The sequence below is a fragment of the Camarhynchus parvulus genome, chromosome 9, assembly GCF_901933205.1.
Source record: "Camarhynchus parvulus chromosome 9, STF_HiC, whole genome shotgun sequence".
Lineage (NCBI taxonomy): Eukaryota > Metazoa > Chordata > Aves > Passeriformes > Thraupidae > Camarhynchus > Camarhynchus parvulus.
Genome location: NC_044579.1, coordinates 23,733,929 through 23,755,819, shown reverse-complemented (window position 1 = coordinate 23,755,819; position 21,891 = coordinate 23,733,929). Strand labels below are relative to the sequence as shown.

At 42.5% G+C, this 21,891-nt stretch overlaps 1 protein-coding gene across 1 annotated transcript; it reads left to right on the top strand.

Annotated features, from left to right (window-relative positions):
• Positions 1 to 4,663: 4,663 nt before the first annotated feature.
• Positions 4,664 to 17,476, top strand: PARL (presenilin associated rhomboid like). The gene is made up of 9 exons (XM_030954661.1): positions 4,664 to 4,905; positions 5,862 to 6,002; positions 8,484 to 8,532; positions 9,877 to 9,972; positions 11,331 to 11,480; positions 11,841 to 11,911; positions 13,283 to 13,384; positions 15,216 to 15,313; positions 17,091 to 17,476. Exons 1-9 carry the CDS (start codon positions 4,693 to 4,695, stop codon positions 17,206 to 17,208), a joined length of 1,038 nt encoding a protein of 345 aa, XP_030810521.1. The 5' UTR covers positions 4,664 to 4,692; the 3' UTR covers positions 17,209 to 17,476.
• The last annotated feature ends 4,415 nt before the right edge of the window (positions 17,477 to 21,891 follow it).

The following is a 21,891-nucleotide window of genomic DNA, read 5'->3' as shown; positions in this document are numbered from 1 at the left end:
GACCTTTGCAAAAACATTTAAAAAATGCCTACCTACAACATAATGTATCAGACAAGGGAACTGTAGAGGTGGAATCTAAATCGCATCAAGTAACTGGAATAATTGAATATTCCATACCTTATTTTTTCTTAGGAAAACTTTTATCATTGTTCACATTTACCACAAAAAAATGTAAACAGAGCAAAAGCACAGGAGACAACCAAAGAATTCTCTAACTTTAATTTGCAATGTTTCATCCATTTGTTACGTGTTTTCTAATTCAAAATTCATTTTAAAATGAAAACTATCAAATGCTTTAGTAAATTGTTCATCTGCCAATTACAATATCTACCAATACAAATTTAAAGCAAGATAAATTGTGATACTCACGTTTATGGTATGTTTCTAATCCGTTTTCTCTACCTTCCTGAAAGATAGTAGGGTCAGCACTTTGTGAGGACCTGTTTGATCACCCAAACAAAAGTTTTGCACTCTTCAGGACCTTTGTCCCATTCTAAAAATCAAGGACCCAGGGTCAAAGCTCTGGCCAAATGTTACACAAAGATCTGGCATGTTGAAAGGGAAAATTACCAGGAAATAATGTAAATTAGTACCAAATATACTCAGTTTAACCTGGCATATAATTTGCTTTGTCAGGGCCACTGAGCTGCCCAAACACCATCAGAGTGCAAAGCACTGCAGAAACATTGCTACAACTTCCACTTCTGCTTTACCTGAAACTTTTTATGCATTTGTTTTAGGATGCATCCTGAAGAAGAAAGATGCAGCTGGACCCCTGTGCAGTGGGTGACATCAACAACCCAAAGTGTTTGTGACTGCAGCCAAGGCCCAAGGCAGGACAGAGCTCCTGGGCTCACGGCTGAAGGAGACTGGCAGCCTGGGACAGCTCTGCAGCCATTCTGCTGCTGCACTTCCTCCTCTCTTTGCCTTCCTCCCTCATCACCCATCCTGACCGTGGTTCTACCACACAAACTCCGTAGGACTGTCCAGATCATACTTTATTCCAGCAGCACATCCATCCCCTTTCAGCCCATCCCACAGGACCTGATTGTACCAGCTGTCACACAGTGCCATGTTTGTAAGTTTGAGGTGATGGCACAGCTGATAGGAAATATGAGCTGCAACTGTCCAAAGGAGAATGACAATAAACCAAAAAGGAATAAACACACAAAGTCCAGAGCATCTTCCCTCACAAAGTACACATATAGGCTATATGCAAGTAAGAGCTGTAATGTGATAAAAACAAACCCTGGGGGAGCAAAAAGGATCACTGTAACAACATTGAAAACAGCACAGCCAAAATGTATGAGGTTTGAACACAGCACAGGAAGGGTTAGCAAAGAAAAATATTGAAGTCACTTAAATAAACAAATTACTCCTGATAAGGTCTTTGGAAGCAAAAATGAGTGGTAAAAGTGTCTAAAATGGAAAGTTAAAAACCTCTTTTACTTCTTTTTTGTTTTGTTACATAGAAAAACAGAGAAAGAGCATTGATTACAACACTGGCTTCCATTTATATATATACATTTCTAACGTCAGCAATATACATCTTTGAACCTACTAATCACTTCTTAGTTCATGCAAATTCTGAGGCTGACCCATGGCCACCAGCACAATCAGAAAGAGATAAAATGCAAATTTAAATATGGTACTAAACCATTTAGAGCAGTTTCCTACCACAGCTCATAGAGGTTTTTTCTCGTCAGAGTCTGACCTTGGGGTGAGAAGGCAAAATCTTTTCACTACTAGTTAGGGGAAATAAAAAAAAAGAGGAACAATGTTAATTCTTCATTTCCTACCACTTCCAAAGAATATGACTTTGTAACTTTGCTCCTGAAGTTGTCACAACATCTTAATAAACTAATCAGTCTTATAACCACTTGCAATTTTAATATGCAGATCACTCTCATCTTGCTATTAACTTTGCCTTCACATAATGAAATACAAAATAACTTGGAGCCACATCGATGCCAAGCTCCCGCTAAAGCAGAGTTTCAGTGCTGGCTCAGGTCACCCAAGCCTTATCCAGTCACAACAGAGTCTCCAGAGCTGGAGTTTGCACAACACTCTCCTGCGGAGCGTGTTCCTCTCAGCTGTGCAGAACTTTTCCTGCTGCAATACGTGACTGCTGCCTCTTGCCCTCCACGTGTGCCCTTGAGAGAAACCTCTGTTTTTTCTGCTGCTGGATTTTGGCAGCTCTGCACTCAGCCTGGTGGCCCAGGCATCTCTGGCATCGTGTAGGTGGCTTTGCTGTGTATGAGTATGGCCGTGGCAAAACAGACAACCAGGAAAGTGCACACAACTTCTTCAGACTTACAAGCTACTTTCAAAGCAAACACCCGTTCTCTTTTCCCATTTAATTTCAGGAGGCTGGAGGTGTGTACAGTGGACTGTTTCTGCTAACACAGCTCTCCAGCCCTGCAGAGCTCTGCTGGCATGGGGATGATGCTGAGAAGAGCAGCACAGTGCCAGAGAGCCGGGACCCTGGCTGGCAGCAAGGGCACCACAGGGGCAACTGTAGCACCTGCTCAGGCATGTGTGGGTAACTACAGAATCAGAGAATCACTGAGGTTGGAAGAGACTTCTCAGATCATCCAGTCCAACTGTCCACCCAGCACTGCTCCTGTACCCCTAAGCCACTAAACCACATCACCCAGCACCAGGTCCAGACGCCTTGAGCACCTCCAGGGTAGGGACTCCACCACCTCCCTGGCAACCTGTTTTGATGCCTGACCTCCTGAACAGGGAAAAATATGTTTTAATATTTAATCAGATTCTCCTGCCTCAGTTTAAAGCCACTTCCTCTGGTTCTCTCACTGCAGACATGGCAGAAGAGACCAGCCCCATCTCACTACAGCCTCCTGACAGGGGTTGTACAGAGCGAGGAGGTCCCTGCTGAGCTCCTGGAGACTGAACAGCCCCGGCTCCCTCAGCCACTCCTCACCAGACAAGTGTTCTAAACCTCTCTAAACCTTGGTGTCCTTCACTGGACACACTCCAGCGCCTCAATGTAATTTTTAGCGAGGGGCCCAAAACAGCATGCAGAACTCGAGGTGTGGCTTCACCCATGCTGAGTACAGGGGATGATCACTCCCCTGGTCCTGCTGGCTAAACTATTCTTGATACAGATACAGGGAAGAGATCTGAAAGAGGTGGTGGGGCGGGAATCTGGTCACCCAGCAGCCCTTTGCTGGAGCAGCCCAGCGGCGAGGTGAAGTGAGGTAAGGTGGGGTGGGGTGAAGTGAGGTGGGGCAGGGCAGAGGAGCCTGGGGAGGGAAGGTGCTGAGGTGTGGCAAGGTGATGTGGAGCCACACACGGAGCAAGGCAATGCTGAGGCAGCAGCTCCAGCCTCCACCGCACCTCCTGGGCTGCTGCAGGCTAGGAAGAAACAAGCTCTGCCTATTCCATAAGGCTTCCAGAGGGCAGTACAATAAATAAGCCCTGCAGAGAGACTTTGATAAATCAGAGGGCTGGGCAATCACCAGCTGTGTGAGGCTTAAAACAGGAAAGTGCTAGATTCTGCACCTGGGATGGGACAACCCCAATGTACCTACAAACTGGGGAACAAGACCCTGGAAAGCAGTGTCACAGAAAGGGACCTGGGGCTCCTGGTCAGTGGCAAGTTGAATATGAATCAGCAGTGCCCTGGCAACCAAAGAGGGGCAGCTGTGTCCTGGGGGGCAGCAGGCACAGCATCACCAGTTGGGCCAGGGTGGGGATTGTTCTGGTCTGCTCTGCTCAGAGACGGCCTCACCTCGAGTCCTGGGGAGTTTTGGGCACCACAATATTAAAATGATATTCAGCTATCCCAGAGCGTCCACAGGAGGGCCGCAAGGATGGAGAAGAGCCTTGAGAAGCCATATGAGAAGAGGCTGAGAACACTCGGTCTGTTCAACCTGGGGGAGACCTCAAGGCAACTTCGTCATGAGGGGAAGAGGAGAGGCAGGCACTGAGCTGTGGTGGCCGGTGACAGGACCCGAGGGAATGGCCTGAAATTGTGTCAGGGAAGGTTTAGGTTGGCTATTAATAAAGGTTTTTCATTCAGAGGGTGGCTGGGCACTGGAATAGGCTCCCCAAGGAAGTGGCCACATAACCACGCCTGACAGAGTTCAAGGAGCATTTGGACAACACTCAGGGGTACACGGTGGGATTCTTCGGGATGGTGCTGTGCGGAGCCAGTAGCTGGACTCGATGATCCTTGTGGTCCCGTCCAACTGAGCATATTTGATTCTGTGAAATCACGGCAGCCCCCGGGCTCACGGCGCCAGCGCTCCCCACCAAGGGGGCCGGGGCGGTGAGGGCGCTGCCACGCTCATCATGGCGGCAGAGCAGGCACCACCCACCCGACATGGCGGCGCCGGGGAGGCTGCGACTCGGCGGCGCTGCTTGCCGAGCCCCGGCGGCGGCACCGGGAGCTGCCGGGGCGCCCATCCCCCCGCCGTGCGGCGCGGCCCAGGAGCCGTGGGGAGCCGCGCCCGCCCTCTGCCATGCGGTGACCGAGCGGCTCGCCCACCATCGCCGGGAAGATGTCGCCCGGTTGCCCCGGAAGCGCTCGGGCAGGCGCCAACATGGCGTGGCGGTGCTGGGCCCGCGCCGGGGGTCCGCGGCCGCACAGGTGCCGCCGGCACGGCCAGGGACGGTGAGGGTAAGGGAGGGCACAGGCGGCTGGGGCGGGCGGTGCTGACGGTTCGCATGTTTCCCCCGCAGGCTGGCGCTGCTGCTGCTGCAGCCGCGGCGGGGTTTCCGCCGGGCGCGGCCGCGGCCCGAGGAGCCCCGGCAGCCGCCGCCGAGGCGCGGCCCGACCCGCCGCTCCCCCGCCGCAGCCTCTGCCCGCCGTCACCCACCACCGCCGCCGGCCGCCCCTCGCCGCGCCGCCTGGTGAAGCCGCTCCTGTTCGCCGTAGGGGTAAGTGGCTCCTGGGCCGCGTGCTGTGCACGGCTGGGAGGAGCGGGTCGGTAAGGAGCATATTCCATCTGTCTGAGGAGAATGCTTCCTCCCTGGGCTTCACTTCTCAGCCCCTCAAAGGTAACGCAAGGTTCTTGGCCAAATACTGTAGCGTTATAATGAGCTAATACAAAGTAACTTCAGCTAAATCAATGGAAATACCGTAAAAGTATCCCAGTTTCATTCCGTTTCGGTGAGTTTAGTAATTTCATTGACCAGTTTTGTTTGTGAGCCTTTTTGATAAAGCATCATCTCATGACACTGAACATCCAGTAAACCCGAGGAAATGGCCTGAAGATGCACAAGGAGAGATTTAGATTAGATGTTAGGGAAAAAAAAATACCAACAGAAGGGGTTGCAAAGCATTGAAACAGGCTGCCAAGAGCAGTGGTGGAGTCCCCATCCCTGAAAGTGTTCAGAAAACACGTGGATGTACTCGAGGACATGGTGAACTCAGTGGTGGTGCTGACATTTGGGCTCATGCTCTTCAAGGTGTTTTCCAGCTTTAAGGGCTGTGCCATGCTGTGAGTGCTGTGGTCAGCAGTGCCACAGGTCCCGTTGCCGTGCTCGGGGTGCAGCATTGCCCCGGCCGGGGCCTCGGGTGGTCACTGAGCCGTGTCTGGTATCCCCAGTTCACTGAGCCGAGTCCGGTATCCCCAATTCACTGAGCCGAGTCCGGTATCCCCAATTCACTGAGCCGTGTCCGGTGTCCCCAATTCACTGAGCCGTGTTTGTATCCCCAGCCTCTTCCTATCCCCAGTTCTGGCGTGTCCGTATCCCCAACCTGAGCCGTGTCCGATATCCCCAGTTCACTGAGCCGTGTCCGGTATCCCCAGTTCACTGAGCCGTCCGTATCCCCAGTTCACTGAGCCGTGTCCGGTATCCCCAGTTCACTGAGCCGTGTCCGGTATCCCCAGTTCACAGGCTCGGCCTTCGGCTCCGCCGCCATCTGGCAGTATGAGTCGCTCAAGTCGCGCGTCCAGACCTACTTTGAGGAGGCTCGGGCAGACTGGATGGATAAAATGCGGCCGCAGAAGAGAGGCGAATTCAGAAAGCAGGTACGCAGAGCCAGGCCCGGCTGCTCGCACAGAGGCCAAGCCCTGCGGGGTACAGCTTCAGCTCTCCTCTGGTGTGAGCATCATTTGTACAACACGTCCTGGTTTTTCTGATTTGGAACTTGCTGAAATATTGGCTGCTCAAAAAGTTACAGTGGATAAGTTGACGTGCAAGGAAAACTGATAGAATTAGTTCTAGAAAACTGTAACTCAATATCACTGTAAAGGTTATAGTGGAAAAATGGAGAAAAGTACCATCTTCACCCAGAACTGCAGGAAGGAGAGGTCAGAAGTAGGAATTTGTTCATCTAAACTAGGTACCGTTTGCTTTTTCACCATAAAAAACCCCCCAAGAAATGTTCTTGCTTCATCTTAAGTGCTCTCAAAAGTGAACATTAATTCTCAGAGGACAGAACTAGATTAAATTCTCAGTCTTACGCTTAAGGCTTTTCAGTTCTCTGCCTTCTGAAATGCAAATTTTCAACTTCTAAACCTTTAAAAATACAAGGTTTTAGAGGGCTTTTTTACTTTAAGAGCTGACATTTCCACACAAGTACTTTTAAGTTTGGGCAGCAGGAACAAGATAAGTGCTGCAAGATTTGTCATAAATTTAGTTGGCATCCCAAAAATATCAGTCATTTAGTTTTTAATTAAGTATACTTAAACCTAACCTAAACATTCATGTATGTTTGCATTTGTTTCAAGGTTACTACTGGCTTGTGATAGACCAGGCTTGGTACTCTTTCAGGTTTCCTTGTCCAAGGGAAGTAGGGCTGAGCATGGAGCTGGAGAGGCTCGGAGTCCTGGGGCACTCAGGAGCTGATTTTCTAATGTGCATGGTGCACACCAGCACTGCTGTGGAAATGGGCACGTGGGATAACCCTGGTGGGCAGCAGAGCTCCATATGGCTCCTTGCTCATGACCCCCACAAACCCCCAGTGGGCTGGGAGAAAAAGAAAAGCAAGAAAACTTTTGGGGGTAAAAATAAAACAATCACCAAAAAAATTGTTTAGTAAGTGTGAGAAGAGAGAAGAAAACAAGTGATGCATAGGTAGTCACTCACAATCTCCTGTGGAAAGACCAGTGCCCAACCAGTTCACGAGAAAAATGTTAAAGCTCCTGAAAGCACCCCTCTTTTGGGGTGATGCCATTATTTGGTAGGGAATATCTCTGGTTAGTTCAGATCACCTGCTTGGTTGTGTCCCCTTCCAACTTGTTGCAACCTGCAGCTGCAGAGTGAGAAATGCAGAAGATCTTGATGTTGTGCAAATGTTGTGTTGATGATGTTCTACATTCACCAGAATGTAGAACATTAGTGTGTTCCCAGTACTGTCTTGGTCAAAAATTCAAAACACAGAGCCATGTATAAGCTGCTAGAAAGAAAATTACCTTTATCCCAGCAGACTTGCTTGCTTGGTGTATATGAACTGCAGGGGAGATTATGATCAGCACTTAATATTTTAAAATAATTATGTCTTTACACTTTTGTTTTCCTTCAAAATCTGAAGGGGAAGATCTGGTGATTAGCTATCCAAAAAAGAAAACTAAACTGCACTGTTGTTAATAGGCTTAAACTCCCAATCCCCATCTTCAATGGGTAAGTTATGTTTCTAAGAGTTCAGGATTCCCTCGTTGTTTCTGAGGGCATATAATCCTTGTATTTTAGAAAAATCATATCTGTTCTGTGTTCTTATACTGAAGACTATCCTCTGGCAGAGAATTAAACAATAAATGCAATGAAGTTGTTACTTTGAATTCAAACAGTGAATAGTTTCTTTCATTCAGCATTACATCCCCTGCCTCCAACCTGCAGATTTTTATGACATTGTCCCCATCAATATGCTTGGAAGGTCATTGAGGTAGCAACAAAATATGTGTCCAAAATTATTACAAAAGCTGAGGAAGGGAAAGGGGGGTGCAATTTGTCTGTGGGCTGACTGCACTCAAAATAAACTTTTTCAGGGGTTTTAAACTTGGAGGAGGGCTGGGTGAACTGGACGCAAGGGGGAATGGATTCCACATCTTGTGAGCCACCTCTGCAAAAGTGATCCTGGCACAAAAGTGGAATCACTCAAAGGTGGGTGGTGTGATGTTAGACAGCATTAGGGTGAGGCTTAGTCGAGGCAGGATTTATGCTAACTTTGGCTAATCTGCTAAAGTCAGCATTATGGGCTAGATCTTTGTTTAATGCAAGCAGGGTAAACCCACTGGAGTTGTGCAAAAGGATATAACCCCATTCTTTTTGGAGAAACTCTTCATCCACATTGGGGTATTTATGAAAAAGAGGGTAGATAGCTGTTCTTCAGTAAGGAAATGTCAACTTGAAAAGCTAAAGCAATCAGAAGTAAAAAAAATTGAAACCAATTTACTTCACAGATTTCAAACAAATGCTTTCCATTCTTAAAAATGTATAAGCTTTACATGGCTGTTTTTGAAGTTGCAAGTGCTTCATGGTGGCATTGATGGACAACAATTCTGTTCCAGGTTAACAGCTGGTGGAGTAACCTGACTGAGGGTCAGCGGACTGTGACAGGTTTGTGTTAGCTTACAAGTATTAGACATTCACAGGAAGAAAAATATGGCAAACAGGTACAGTATATTAAAACAGATGGCTTTCATACCATGTTTAGGTTGTTGGGCACAAAGCATGTGGAAATTTACACCTGCACATACACTATTTCTGCTACCATTCCTTCTCACAAACTATTTTTTGTATGCCTTAAAAAAGTTCCTGTGCATCTGTGTGAGAGAGAGTGGAGGATTAATAGAATCCTCCCCCAGCAATATTTTGCTCACCAATTATGAAAAACAGCAAATGCTTTTAGAAGAAATAGGTGGATATATTCCACTGAAATGTGGGAATTAAAAATTCCCTAAGAGTTACATATTTGCAGTATGATGTATGAAAAGTAGCAAAAAATTAGCCTTTGAGCTTTCCTTTGGTTATAATGTAGTTTTGATTGGTTAGCCTAATGCCAAATCCCTGAGATAAATGTAATGTGTGAAACGAAATTGATGAGAGCTTGATTCAAATCCAATAGCTGAGCCCTATCTCCTGCTATATATTCTACATTAATTATTTAATGAATCTGTATTAGCAGGTTGTTAGTGTAAGGTTACTTAAATGCTATTTAAGTTGTTTCACCTTTCATGTTTCCAGGTATTATAAAACATTTTAAATACCTAAGTGCTTGGACAGAAATAGATAAGGCACTTTAAACAAGAAATAATACATTTTCATTATGTTTCCAATAATTTACACTCCTATTCAAAGTAAAGTAAGATAACAATAACATCTGTGAAGTAAAAAGCTGTGTGTTTGCTGTCTCCCAAAGGTCACAAAGCCAATTCAACTTTGCAGTTTTCTTAAAGCCAAAACTCCCCCCCAGAAATGGACAGAATATGTACTGTGTATTTGTATGGTTGCCCCAGTGTTCTTCTCTTGTGCAGTTAAATGCAACTGTGCAGTAGATCAGTGGCATTTGGAAATAAATAGCAAGAGGGGCAGGAAATGGGACCTCTTAGCTGGCTCCTTTTTCATTGATTCTGCAATAGCATATAGCAGTTTGAAACCATAGCTTGAACCTTCTCAGCACAGATCTTTGTGGACTGTTGGATTCATTACACTGTGTGTTAGAACTGTTGCAATTAAATGTCATATTTCTGAAAGACTTCCACTATATAAATGTAGCTTTCAGTGTTTTTCATTGCTTTTTCTAAACTGTGTACAAAGTAAGAAGTGGATATTGCTTTTAATGGAATTGTGAAGAAAAAGTACAATTCCACAAGCTGTCTTTTTAAATACTTGCTTTCGGTAAGCATTATGGTATATTACATTGGTAATTTCCTTTTATACTTTCTTTTCCCCTCTTGATAGGTATCATAGCTGCAAATGTCTTTGTGTTCTGTTTGTGGAGACTGCCTGGCATGCGACGGTTTATGTTTACATATTTCACCTCAAATCCATCCTCCAGTAAGTGAACAATAATTTGGGTGCCTTTCCTACACAGAGATGTAACAAAACCTCTGATGATACTGCAGAAGGCTCAGGTGGCTTACTGAGAGCTCCATCACCCACAAGCAATCTCAGTCATGCTCAAACACATTATTCCATCCAGGCAGGAAGTGCTTTGAGGGGAAGAATGTTAGGAGTAATGGATCTGATTTTTTAAAACAAACACAACTGGTGCTTTTCTAAATATTGTAATATCAGAACTGTTGCCTGCTATCTGGCTTTTTCCTGCATGCAGTGGGATGCAGCTCCTGCCTGAATAAAGGTGAGAGGTGCTTTTCCCAGTGACATCAGCCAAACTGCTTTCTTGGACAGAGTGCAAATCAAGCCACTTAGTGAAGGAGGAAAATAAGCTGTACTACATAATGCCATTCATAAACTAGACTCAAATGTGATTATTTCTTCCCCTTTAATGTTCTGTGGGATGCAGACAGAACCATCATCAGTCCTGTGCATGCATGTTTTCATCAGTAGACAAGGATTAGTCTGTAGGTTGTGTACAGAGTCCTTGCTTCAAAGCTATGCTTTCAATTACATTAGGAAAACCCAAACAAACCCAAGCACCAACTTGGCTATCACTGTGTGTGAAATGTGCTGAAGATATTAACCTAGGAAAAAAATTTAGTGATATTTAAAAAATGGGATTTCATTTTTACAGCAGAGAAAAGAATTAAAAGGACAAGGAGACAAACATGTTTGGAAGGTACTTCCTGATACGTCTTAATTTCTGCTGAAAAAGTGGAAACTTAACCAGTTCCCCCACACACTCCAAAGCTAAAGATATCTGCTACCCAGATATAAGCATGTCACCCCAAACACTCCTGTTTTAAATAATGTTGACCTTCAAACCTGCTAATTGGCTTGTTTGCATTTTTAAGGCTGCTGTTTCAGTGAGGAGAGCTAGTAGCCTTTGCAGAAAGGAAAACTGTTTTTTCTCTGAGTTCATCTTTGTTGCAAATTCATTTTATATGGCTGCTCATGTACTAAAATTCCTTCACCATATACATATATAAATGAAATACCTTTTTTCTTTTTCAAAGCACAGGACATATGTCATAATGTTTTCTAATAAACAATCCCCAGTAGGTAACTAAGACTATTATTACAACTTGCATATCTTTGGGGTATATGTTCTTCCTTTGCAAAAGGCATTGCTCAGAATTTGAAATTTGTTCCATTGCTGGGTTTACTTCCTAGCTTGTATTTGAGAATTTAGGCATAATTATCCTATAGTGTCTCTTGATACATTTCTAGTCTACATGATGTGTAAGTTGAAGCAAATTAAATTACTTCATGTGCATTGCTCTTCTCTTTTGTAGGAGCCCTGTGTTCTCCCATGCTGCTCTCTACATTTAGTCACTTCTCTCTCTTCCACATGGCAGCAAATATGTATGTCCTATGGAGCTTTTCCAGCAGCATTGTCTCTCTTCTGGGCTGTGAACAGTTCATTGCAGTGTATCTTTCTGCTGGTAATGTTAAATATATATATATTTACAACACTTAAAAATATAAATATGTGTTCATACAAGTAAAATGTGTGCTTGGTTAATAGATATATGATGACAGATGGCCATTGTTCAGTCCCACACATTGCTTTATACTAAAGGCAGTACTACTTTGCTGTCATACAGATTTTTGGTGGGTTTAAGATACTGGGCTTTGAAATATAAAACTGTATCTGGTTTTAATTCCTGCTTTACTACCAAAATAAAACAGCTGTTAATACAGTCTCTTGGAATTTTTGTGACAAGAGATGACAGTTAATTTGTACTTTCAGATGCTGGTCTACCTTACTGCCATCATTTCCAATAGTAATTTCTCTTTTTCAGGGGTTATCTCCACTTTTGTCAGTTATGTCGCTAAAATGGCCACGGGAAGGTTTGAACCATCCCTTGGAGCTGTAAGTATCTTGGAATATGAGAGACTGATCATGATCTTTGAAGCCAGTTTGAAAGCCTGCTGTATTCTTTCACCTCTTTAAAAGCCAAGAGTACATTTGGGGTAATGGAAACTAGAAAGGTTTATCACAATCAAGTAACCAGGTACAAACCGGTTCTCCTGAACTGGTTCTCCTGTGCAACAACTTGCCTGTTCTTCAGATGCGTTCCCTCTGCTGCAGCAGCTGCCCAGAACTAACACCACTTAGTGCTGAGGGTTGTAAATGAGTCCTGAACAGCAGGAGCTCTTGTCCCTGAGCAGATCCATTATGTAACTTTTTATTGCAAAAATGGTATTTTGTAATTGTGTAGCAGTCTTCTCTAATTAAAAATAGAATACTTTGGAAAGAGATAATGTAATCAGACAATCAAACTCAGCATGTGATCCCAGTGGAAGTTGTAGGGCATGCTGTGCAGGAAGGGCAGCACTCCTGCCAAAAGTCTCACACGATGAACAATATGAGGCAGGCTGAGGAGCTTCTGTAGCTGCCAGTTCTTTCCAAGTGTTTTTAGTAGTAGAATGTTTTAAAACACTTACCTTGCCTTTGAGGTTAACCTAGGCATTTGCCAGGTTTTAAAGGCTTAACTTACTAAACTGAATAATTTTGATAAAAGCCCAAAGTCAGATTCTTGTTATTCTGTTAGAATGAAAAAAACTGTTTAGCTGTGCTGAAGTTAGAACTTTTGGAAATGCTATATGTGTATTGTCCCTTTGTCTTATGAATGAATTATATCTGGAGCAAATTACTTTCCCTTAGTCTTACTGGTCTGAACTTACTGAAATTATAACACATTGCATTAGTTTACTGCATTCAGAGCCTTTCCATTGAGATTATTTCAGGGATACAAAACCCCATGGTCAATTTAGTGTACAGTCCAGGGAATTACTTGTTTCATTGACAGAAGATTTTTGTTCCTGTCCATCTGTTATTTTCCTTGGTTTTGTACAAACTTAAGAATGATTTTGCTTCATCAGATTCCTCTATGCTTGATTAATAAATATTAGATTTTGAGGGTTTACTTGAGAAACAGCACATTTCCAGAAATCATCATCTTAAATTTAGGAGTGGGTATTTCTTAATTATATAAGAGGATTTGAAGTATGTTTTTCCCCAGTATTTATAATTCCAGATATTGAAATTAAATAGTGGTGTATTGTTTTATTTTTATTTGGAACTTTTCTGTGATGACAAAAGATGTTTCTACTTTGAGTTTTACCACAGGGCTGCATTTGAAAATAAAAGCTAAAAGGAAAACAGATTCACATGAAGAAAAATACATTATCCCTTATGTAACATGTTAGCTTGCTTTGATGTATTTTCCTGTGTTTCCAGTCAGGAGCTATAATGACTGTCCTTGCAGCCGTGTGTACGAAGATGCCAGAAGCAAAACTGGCCATCATACTCCTTCCAATGTTCACATTTACAGCAGGAAGTGTAAGTGCCTTTGAACTTCAAAGAAATGCTACTCTCAAAACATTTTCTCCCTACCTCTTCAGTATCTGAGCATGTGTCCTCTTCCTCTGTGTTTCTAAGCTGTTAAATTATTTTGAAAGAGAAGAGGGAGGGGTCATGGAAGTCCCAGGGATCAATTCCGAATTGGTACAGCCCAGTGTGGTGAATTCAGAATTCTCCTAAATTCCATCCTCCATGGGTCTGTTTCAGATCTAATCCCAAGAAGTGAAAGAAGCTGGAAGGGAGTCAGGTTCACCTGTCTGAGGAAACCTACATACACATCCTCTTCTTTCTGATGGGTGATATTTTTATAGCAGCACTTGAAATAGGCTGCTGTAAAACTGGTATGTGGTCTTTAAAGAAAAATTTATCAAGATGACAAACACAGAATTTCACTTCTTGAGATTATATTCCAGCCCTGGAGGAACATTTGCCATATCATCTTTTGATACTTTTAGGAACACTGTTGGAATTAGAAGTAGGCTACTAAGACTTGTCTTCGTGTGTAGTACCAAGAATCCTTTTTTTTGTTTCATTAAGTTGTTTTATGCACATCCACTGCCACATTTAAGAAAAGCTTCTCATGTATATCTCAACTTGCTTTAATAAGTTAATCATGTTTGGTCCACTACTTAAAGGTGTTTTACTGCTTAAAGCAGTTAAGCCAGGTCATTCCAAGATCATGAGATTTAATACTCTGTAAGTGAAGCTTATAGATTTGAACAAACATTCTTAGATGTAGCCTTCATGTTTTTCTTGCACTTCTGCTTGGGTTGACCTGGGATTTTTTGCATGCTACCCTTTAACTACATCTTTCTTTAAAAGGTGGCCAGGGTGGAAATACAAGCAAAGCCACAGAGAGCATTGCCATGAGCATGTGCTCACTGCAAAACAAGATCAATATCACCTATTGCAGTAGAAGCATTGGAATGATTTTGGCCCAACTATATAATTGTATAATTGTTTATCTAAACTTTACAGAGTCCTTTAATCTACCTTACCTATACTGTGATGGGCTGTCAAATGAAACAAGTCAGTGTAGCAATGGAGTTTCTATTCTAACACTCATGCTTAAGGAAAAATACTGCCTAAAGTACCACTTCATCCTTGCATTAAATCTGTCAGTCTTTATGAAATGAGGCATTTAGTAAAATCTTGTCTGTTGACAGCTATGGTGCCTTGTGTCTCCTGAAGATGGTACACCAGCAGCTCGTGCTGCTCTGCTGTGGAGTTGTTCACTGCCATCCTGATTTTCTGCCTTCCAACAAATGTTTATATCAGATAAGATAACAGGGATGCTGCCCCACGTGTTCCATCCGCTAGAGAGTTGTGTTCAGGAGCACAGATGCACACAAATCTAAGCTACATCAGAATTAGAGAATACGAATGTTGCAATTACATATTTTCTGGTGTCTTTTATAGCATGTACTGTTTCAAGTAATTTTTGTTTCCTCCTGACCCAAGTTTGGAATGTATTTGTAGCTTTAGAAATGAAGATTGGAAGAGACTGAGTGTTCAAAAAGGACACACCCACCCTGCGCTATTCTGTAGCTGCTCACATCTGTATTTTGACAGCGCAATACAGTTGAAGACTGAGTCTCTTGTTTTAAAACAACTTTTTTACAGTAATTTTTTTGATATAAAATCTATAGGATGTTTTTGATTCTAAATTTTTGCTCTATAAAATCTATAGGAAAATCTATAGGATGTTTTTGATTCTAAATTTTTGCTCTGTGCTAGAATAGAAAACTGTTATCATTGGCCATTTTGTGCTGTGACTGATCCTGTCCATTCCATGTTCTCTCGTTTCTAGGCTTTAAAAGCCATAATTGCATTTGACACTGCAGGGCTTGTTTTAGGCTGGAGACTTTTTGACCATGCTGCACACCTTGGGGGAGCTCTCTTTGGAATGTAAGTCTGTATTTACTAACTCTGTTTTGTATCTAAATTAATCCTGTATTTTTCTCTCTTCCTATATTGCTGAAGTGTGGGATTTTTTGTGTAAAGTTGTCTTAACTAGCAATGAGTACAACTCACTGTTACCCTTTTATTGCTGTAAATTTTTGTGGAAAACATTGTTAACTGATGAGCTGAAAGAATTGAGCTGAACTGCCATAGAATCATGGATTAAATGTCAGGTGGTCCTGTAACCTGGGCTGGCTGTTTCTGTCCTGCACTTGCCAGCACATTGAAGAGACTCACAGGGCAGAAAAGATTCCCACAAAACACAGAATAGACAAATTAAAATAACTTTAAAGAGCTAAAAAAAATGTCTTTGTGTCAGTGTTTTTCCTCTAATTGCGAATTTACAGAGAGCTATAGAGTTAATAAAAGCTCAGGCCAAATTCCTTTGAGCAGCCTCTAGTGCAGTTTTCTTAGTGTTGCTGTATTGCCTTTGTGGAGACAAATTAGTAAATTAGTTCTTCCTAATTAGTAAGAACTACTAGAAACAAGTTTGTAGGGAACAGTTCTGTATTGTTCCATGTTTGAACTACATTGAATTTTCCCCTTCTACCCAATTGCAGACCTATTGCTAAGTGCATTTTTAATAGTTTATGTAGGTATTTGAAAAGTCTACTTGAGATTTCTCTAGGCCAGACTTGTAGACCAAATAGTTTCCTATTTCTTGGCTTTGATGTCAGTAAGCTCTGTGCTGTACAGCCTCCTTTTCTCCCTGTCTCTGGTGTCACAAATGCATCTGATGTAGTCTTGCTGATTCATAACTGCTTTCTGTCCTGATGGATCTGAATCAGCTTGTTCATTGTGATGAAGGAACAGTCTGCCTTGGTAAGGCAGATTCACATATTAAAAGAGGATAGCAGTTGCAGTAAAAATGGTCTGGAGTTGGCAAGTTTCTTGCTTTCCTCACCTACATATTTTTACCTGTTTGTTCTACTCAGTGATGATTTTGGTCACTTCATCCTAAAAGAGAAAGGGCCTTATTTAGGACCTGTGTTGAATGGCCAAAGTATTTTCTATACATTGCCTCCCACTTTAGAAAGCAGCTGTCTGATTTAAAGGGATGGCCAGTTCACTGGCTGCTGGCTCACAGAAAAGTGCTTCTGTTCCTCAGGATTCAGGTGTGGAGTTGGGCTTGGGAGAGAACCTCCAACCTCTGTCCATGTAGTTGCTTCCCCTCATGCCTCTCCTCTATAACCTCCATTGCTAATCACTTCTGTTGATATTCATGTATTAGCATATATAATTGTCTGTGAATAGAAACAAAGCTAGAACACTTTGATAAATTAATCTTTAGGTGCAAATAGAAGAAAATTCATTTTGAATGGAATGTGGTTGTTCTTTATGGGGCAGTTGTATTTATATAGGAGAGGAAAGAACACTTCTCCTTGGTGTTGTCAGTAAGGATCAGCACAAGCAACACAACTGTTTTAACAGTCTTACATGGAGATATTTTTTATGCCTTTCTAAGTGGAAATCACAACAGCTTGAAATTAAAGGCAGGAAAACTGTTCATTCTCAGGACTGAGACAAACAAGAACAACAAAATTGACTGTTTGCAGTCAAGAGAATGAGTGGCTTACCTGCTGTTTTCCAAGCATGTTGTTCTTTGTGCCTTAGTTTATCTTGTCTCTTACACTGAGTATTTCCTTGGTTTCAGGCTCAGCCTGTTTTCCTTCAGATGCAGAGGGAAGTCACAGCTAACTTTAACTATGACTTTCTTTCCCAGGTGGTATGTGACTTATGGCCACGAGCTCATATGGAAGAACAGAGAACCACTGGTGAAAGCTTGGCATGAAATGAGGACAAAGAACACAGGAAAGGGAGGAGGTGGAAGATCTAACTGATTCTAATCCTAGAGATTCCTTGTGCCCAAGTGGTATCTTACTTGAAGACATGGGATTGAATTGGTTTTGAAGGTTTTTTTGCTACTCCACATTAAGCCTCTAAGGAGCTGAAGTTTCTAATGTAACAAAATTATGTTACAAAAATTCATACCCATAGAAAATGAACTCTTTCAAAGGTGGAACAATAAAGGTTTTTATCCTATTGCTTTCTGAAGTAACAGTCTGCATTACCTTTCTGAAGGTGGAATAAAACATGTTTTTCAATTAAGTGGCCTAAATCTCTGTTTAAAAAAAATTAAAATGGGATGCAACTGGTTAATACTTCGGAAGATAAACATCTTCAGAACTGAGGAATTTAATGGATCACAGACCCCTAATGTCTGCCAGACAATACAAGGTGCTTTCCTAGAAGGGAAAGTGGAACTCAAATAAGGCTAATATGGTGAAGTTCAGTGGTTTTTGTTGTTGAAAATATTGGATGAAGTGAGGCAGTGGTCTTGTTTGATTTGAAACTTAAAATACATGAAGCAATACTGGATTGTTTGCCAAGGCTTATGTACTGGTTTGATGGTCCAGCTTTGTCACCTGTGGCTTATTCAACTTGTGGCTTTCATTTCTGTTGAGTTCCAGCAAGCTTTTAGATCTTATTAGATTTTACTACAATGATATATCCTTTTCATAATTACATGCAGGGGAAGAATGACATACTGTGGTTTTTGGTATTCTACCATGGGTTACACTCCTTTCTGTATTCTTTCACTACTTTGATTTGGGGGTGGGGTAGAGGGGTACTCTTTAAGCTGTGCTGTATTGTTAGTTTTCTTTAAGGTTTTTCTAAGAACTTTAAACCTGTAACATTTGGTTCAGAATCTGCCAGTTTTAGAAAATAAGCAGCTTAATCAAAAATAGATGAGATGCCTGAGATCAACAATGCTGTAAACAGAAGTAACTGCTAAAGTAAACCTGAGGGTAGTACCATGACCAGTGTTGCTATTTACAAGTAAAAACTGGATTTGGGGTGTGCTGCTACTCTGTGCCTGTCGTGCAGGGATGATGCTGAACCCATTGCAAAAGGCTGAGGAATCTGCCCAGACACAAGCTGGTGGGTTCAAGCCCTTAACTCTTTCCTGTCAGCTGAGTTAGTCCTTCTACATGGACTGACCTGCCAAAGAACATGTTGCATTTGTAAGAAGCAGCTTTGTAGGTGTTTCTACTTTACAGCAGTGCCTCACATAAAATAAATTTCTGTGGGGAAAGGGAATACATAATGCTAAGTGGCACCAGTTTTAATAAATGATGGAGTACAGAATTGGTGTAAACTCCCTCTCCCAGGCCAGTGCTTGTTTAATTTTTTTCTCTTCATTAGAAAAATGAGGCGCTTGAGGATTTGTAACTTCATGTGCCTGGTGACGTAAACACTTAAAGATGAAGGAGCTGGAGTAGCTAATATTCCTTTGCTCTGCTCCTGGAGTTTTCTGGCTTTCAGTTTCCAGTCTGTCATTTACTCCCCTTCCCTGGTCTGTGCTGTGGTTTTCTGGCCAAGCCAGAGCTTCAGGCACAGTGCAGCCCTGCCTGCAGCAGAGAGAGGGCAGTGGAACACGCAGCCAGAGCACAGCACAGCCACGGAGAATCCAGCAGCAGCAGATGAAGGCCTCTGAACAGGCTTGTCCTAAGGGAGCATTTCATGCCAGAGAAGCTCAAAAGCCATACCTCAGACTACTTCACATGCTGGCTTTGCATCTATTGTGTTTGTCCACTTCATTTTTCTCTCTGTTTCTCTTCTCGTGTTACCTCTTGTCCACTCAACAGCCTGCCCAGTCTCTTCAACAGTGATTATTTGCTGGGAGTTTTTCAGAGATCCTGGCTGAAAGCAGCAGGGAGTAATGCTGCAGGAAATAGAGTGTATTAAACCTGAAGAACATTATATTTTACAGGTCTAGTAGGATAAGCCAAAGTTGCAATTAAGTTCTTCAACACAGCACCAGTACCTTCTACCCTCTATCATGTGCAGGGAGTGAAGCCCCACTTGTGCTGTGTTAGACCTCCCTGCAGCGTGTTGCTGCACTCTTTCAGCTTGCAGGAAGGGACTCAAAGCACCTGAAAGAAACATCCTGGAACTGCCACAGAGGTTTGGAAGTCATCAGCTTTCCAGCCAGTGGCTGTGGTTTGAGGGTCTCATGCCTAAGCTTCACCTTAACTTTAGGCATAAGAGCGTTTGCCCTTCTAAAGGCTGTTCACTATCTCAATTTTCCTCATTCATAGAGACCCTAGAGGTGTGTGCCATATGTAAGGTTGTACAAAAATCTTCACCAAGCAGTGGGTTTCATGTCATTTTGCACCTGAGCCTTTCTGTAGCATTTTCTGGGAAAGACAAACTATCTTTTCTGTCCAAAATGACTTTAAAACTGCAATAGGAAAACCAGTTCTCAAGTCACCGAGACAAGGAATGTCCTGAAGTTACAACAGCTCACTAGGGTACATAAGAGACCTTTCTGGAAAGCAAATATGCACTTCTGGCAAAATGTGGCATCAGCGCACGTCAGTATCTCAGCATTTAGTCACACCTTTGACTGAAAAAGTAATTAGAAGAATGACAGAAAAAGCCCAAAATCCAACCCTAGGAAAAAAAAACCAACAAGAACCAATTACCGAAAACAAAACCAACCACATGGAAAGACTTTCCCCTCCCTTTTCAAAGAGATTATTGTGAATAAAAATACAATGTGGTGATTATGTGGACACTTGGCAGAGGCAACAGCTAGTGTTTGTGTAGGAAAACAGCAATAAGTAAAAAGTAATGGTTAATCATGTAGAGACACAATTCTTCATCCTTTTTCAGTGGCTTTAAAGTCTGCTTTGGCTTTGCCATGTTTAAGGAATAATTTGCTGTAGTGATCTGCTCTATTGGAATTTCATTTTAGTGTTAAAACTGTTTGAGCTTTCAGCCCCCATTCCTGGCAGCAAGCTGTTTTGCTTTCTGATTTGATGGCTTTTGTCTTAGTGTTGCAGTATTCCACCCCTCCTCCTCCCAAGCTTTTAATCATGACAAATCTTCTAAATGCAGACAACTTTTTAATCTCATCCAGCATCTTCTGGTTTTCCTGTCTGAGTTAGCCTTTGTGCCAATTTCATCCTACAAGCTGTGATGAGCAGCTGCTCCAAGCACTCTCTGATGCTGTAGGTGGGCTCAGAGACATGCAGTGCCAGAGCTGAACTCAGTACTAGGAAGCGTCAGGCACAGGATGAGCAGAGACATCCGATTTATTCGCCAATGTATTTTGCTAAGTCAGGCCTAGGAACAAGGATCAGAGCTTCACTTGTACTGTGCCAGTGATAACATGATAAAGCAGATGTTCTGTTTTCTCCCATGGCTGTAAAGTCTGTTTCTCTTTACCAGATATGATTTATTTTTTAAAATTACAGCATAGAATAGAGCAATTCCAAAAAACCAAGAGCAGGGGAAAATTAATAAATGTCTTCCTGGATATTCCTAAAAGTAGAATTACATTTATGGAGTTTTCAGACAGCAAATGAAACACAGCATCCAATAGCCTATATAGTATTGGACAAGAGTTCTCTGTTGGGATCAAAATGTTTTTACCTGACATTTCTGAGTCACCCTGCCCCAGCTGACTTGTGAGGAGGGGGGATGGTGAAATCAAAACTCGTAAGAGCAGGGGCAAGTGTTAAACCAGATATTTAGGACAACAGGATCATCTGCAAAGGAATTTCCTTCTGCCCATGATTGTGTTTCAGAGAGAAGCCAAACACTTGAGAGGTTCTGCCCCAGTCCATATACACATTCCTAGTCCTCCTTCACCCCAGGAGCAGATGTAAATCTGGACTGAAGTGAGGTGCTAATACACTAGGATAGAAACTGCTTAGCTGAAGCAAAGCAATAAATCTTACCTTCTCAAATTCCCATTGCATAATTAATTTCTTAATAAAGCTTCACAGAATGGTGTGGGTTGGGTTGGAAGGGACCTTAAAGATCATCTCGTTCTACCCCACTGCCATGGGCAAGGACACCCTCCACTATCCCAGGTTGCTCCAAGCCCATCCAACCTTAGACACTTCCAGGGATGGAGAATTCACAGCTTCTCTGGGCAACCTGTTCCTCACCACCTTCATTAGGAAAAGTTTATTTCACTATTTAATCTAAACGTGCCCTCTTTCAATGTAAAGCTATCAGATACCTTGCTTATCAGATAACCACCTGTAATTGGATTATTATATTCTGAAATGAAATGCCTGTCTTGTTAGCCTTTTAATAGATTTTCCAATAGGTGACATATCAGTTTATCTGCATTCTTCACTTTTACAGCATTGCATTTCACAGTTTGGTGACCCTTCGGGAGATTCAGCTTTGGTAATAACCCACTGAATGGGGAATTGTGGAGGAGCATTATGTAATAAGTGGCTACTGGCCACAAAATGTCAAATTTCAAAAGCCTGACTTTATTCCTGATGTAATTCTGTCAGTTTCAATGGTTTGTGCCAGGGCTGTTTGGTTTTGAACCTGAATGTGTAGAAGGAAAACTGTAATTTGCAGTCTCCAGCGAACAGTAAAGGATGTAGGTCCTATATTGAGATATATAATAGATGCTTGGATTTTGGTCAATAGTATTTTAAAAGTGAATTGGTTAAACTCTTAATGTAAATGGTAGGGGATTATGAGATGTG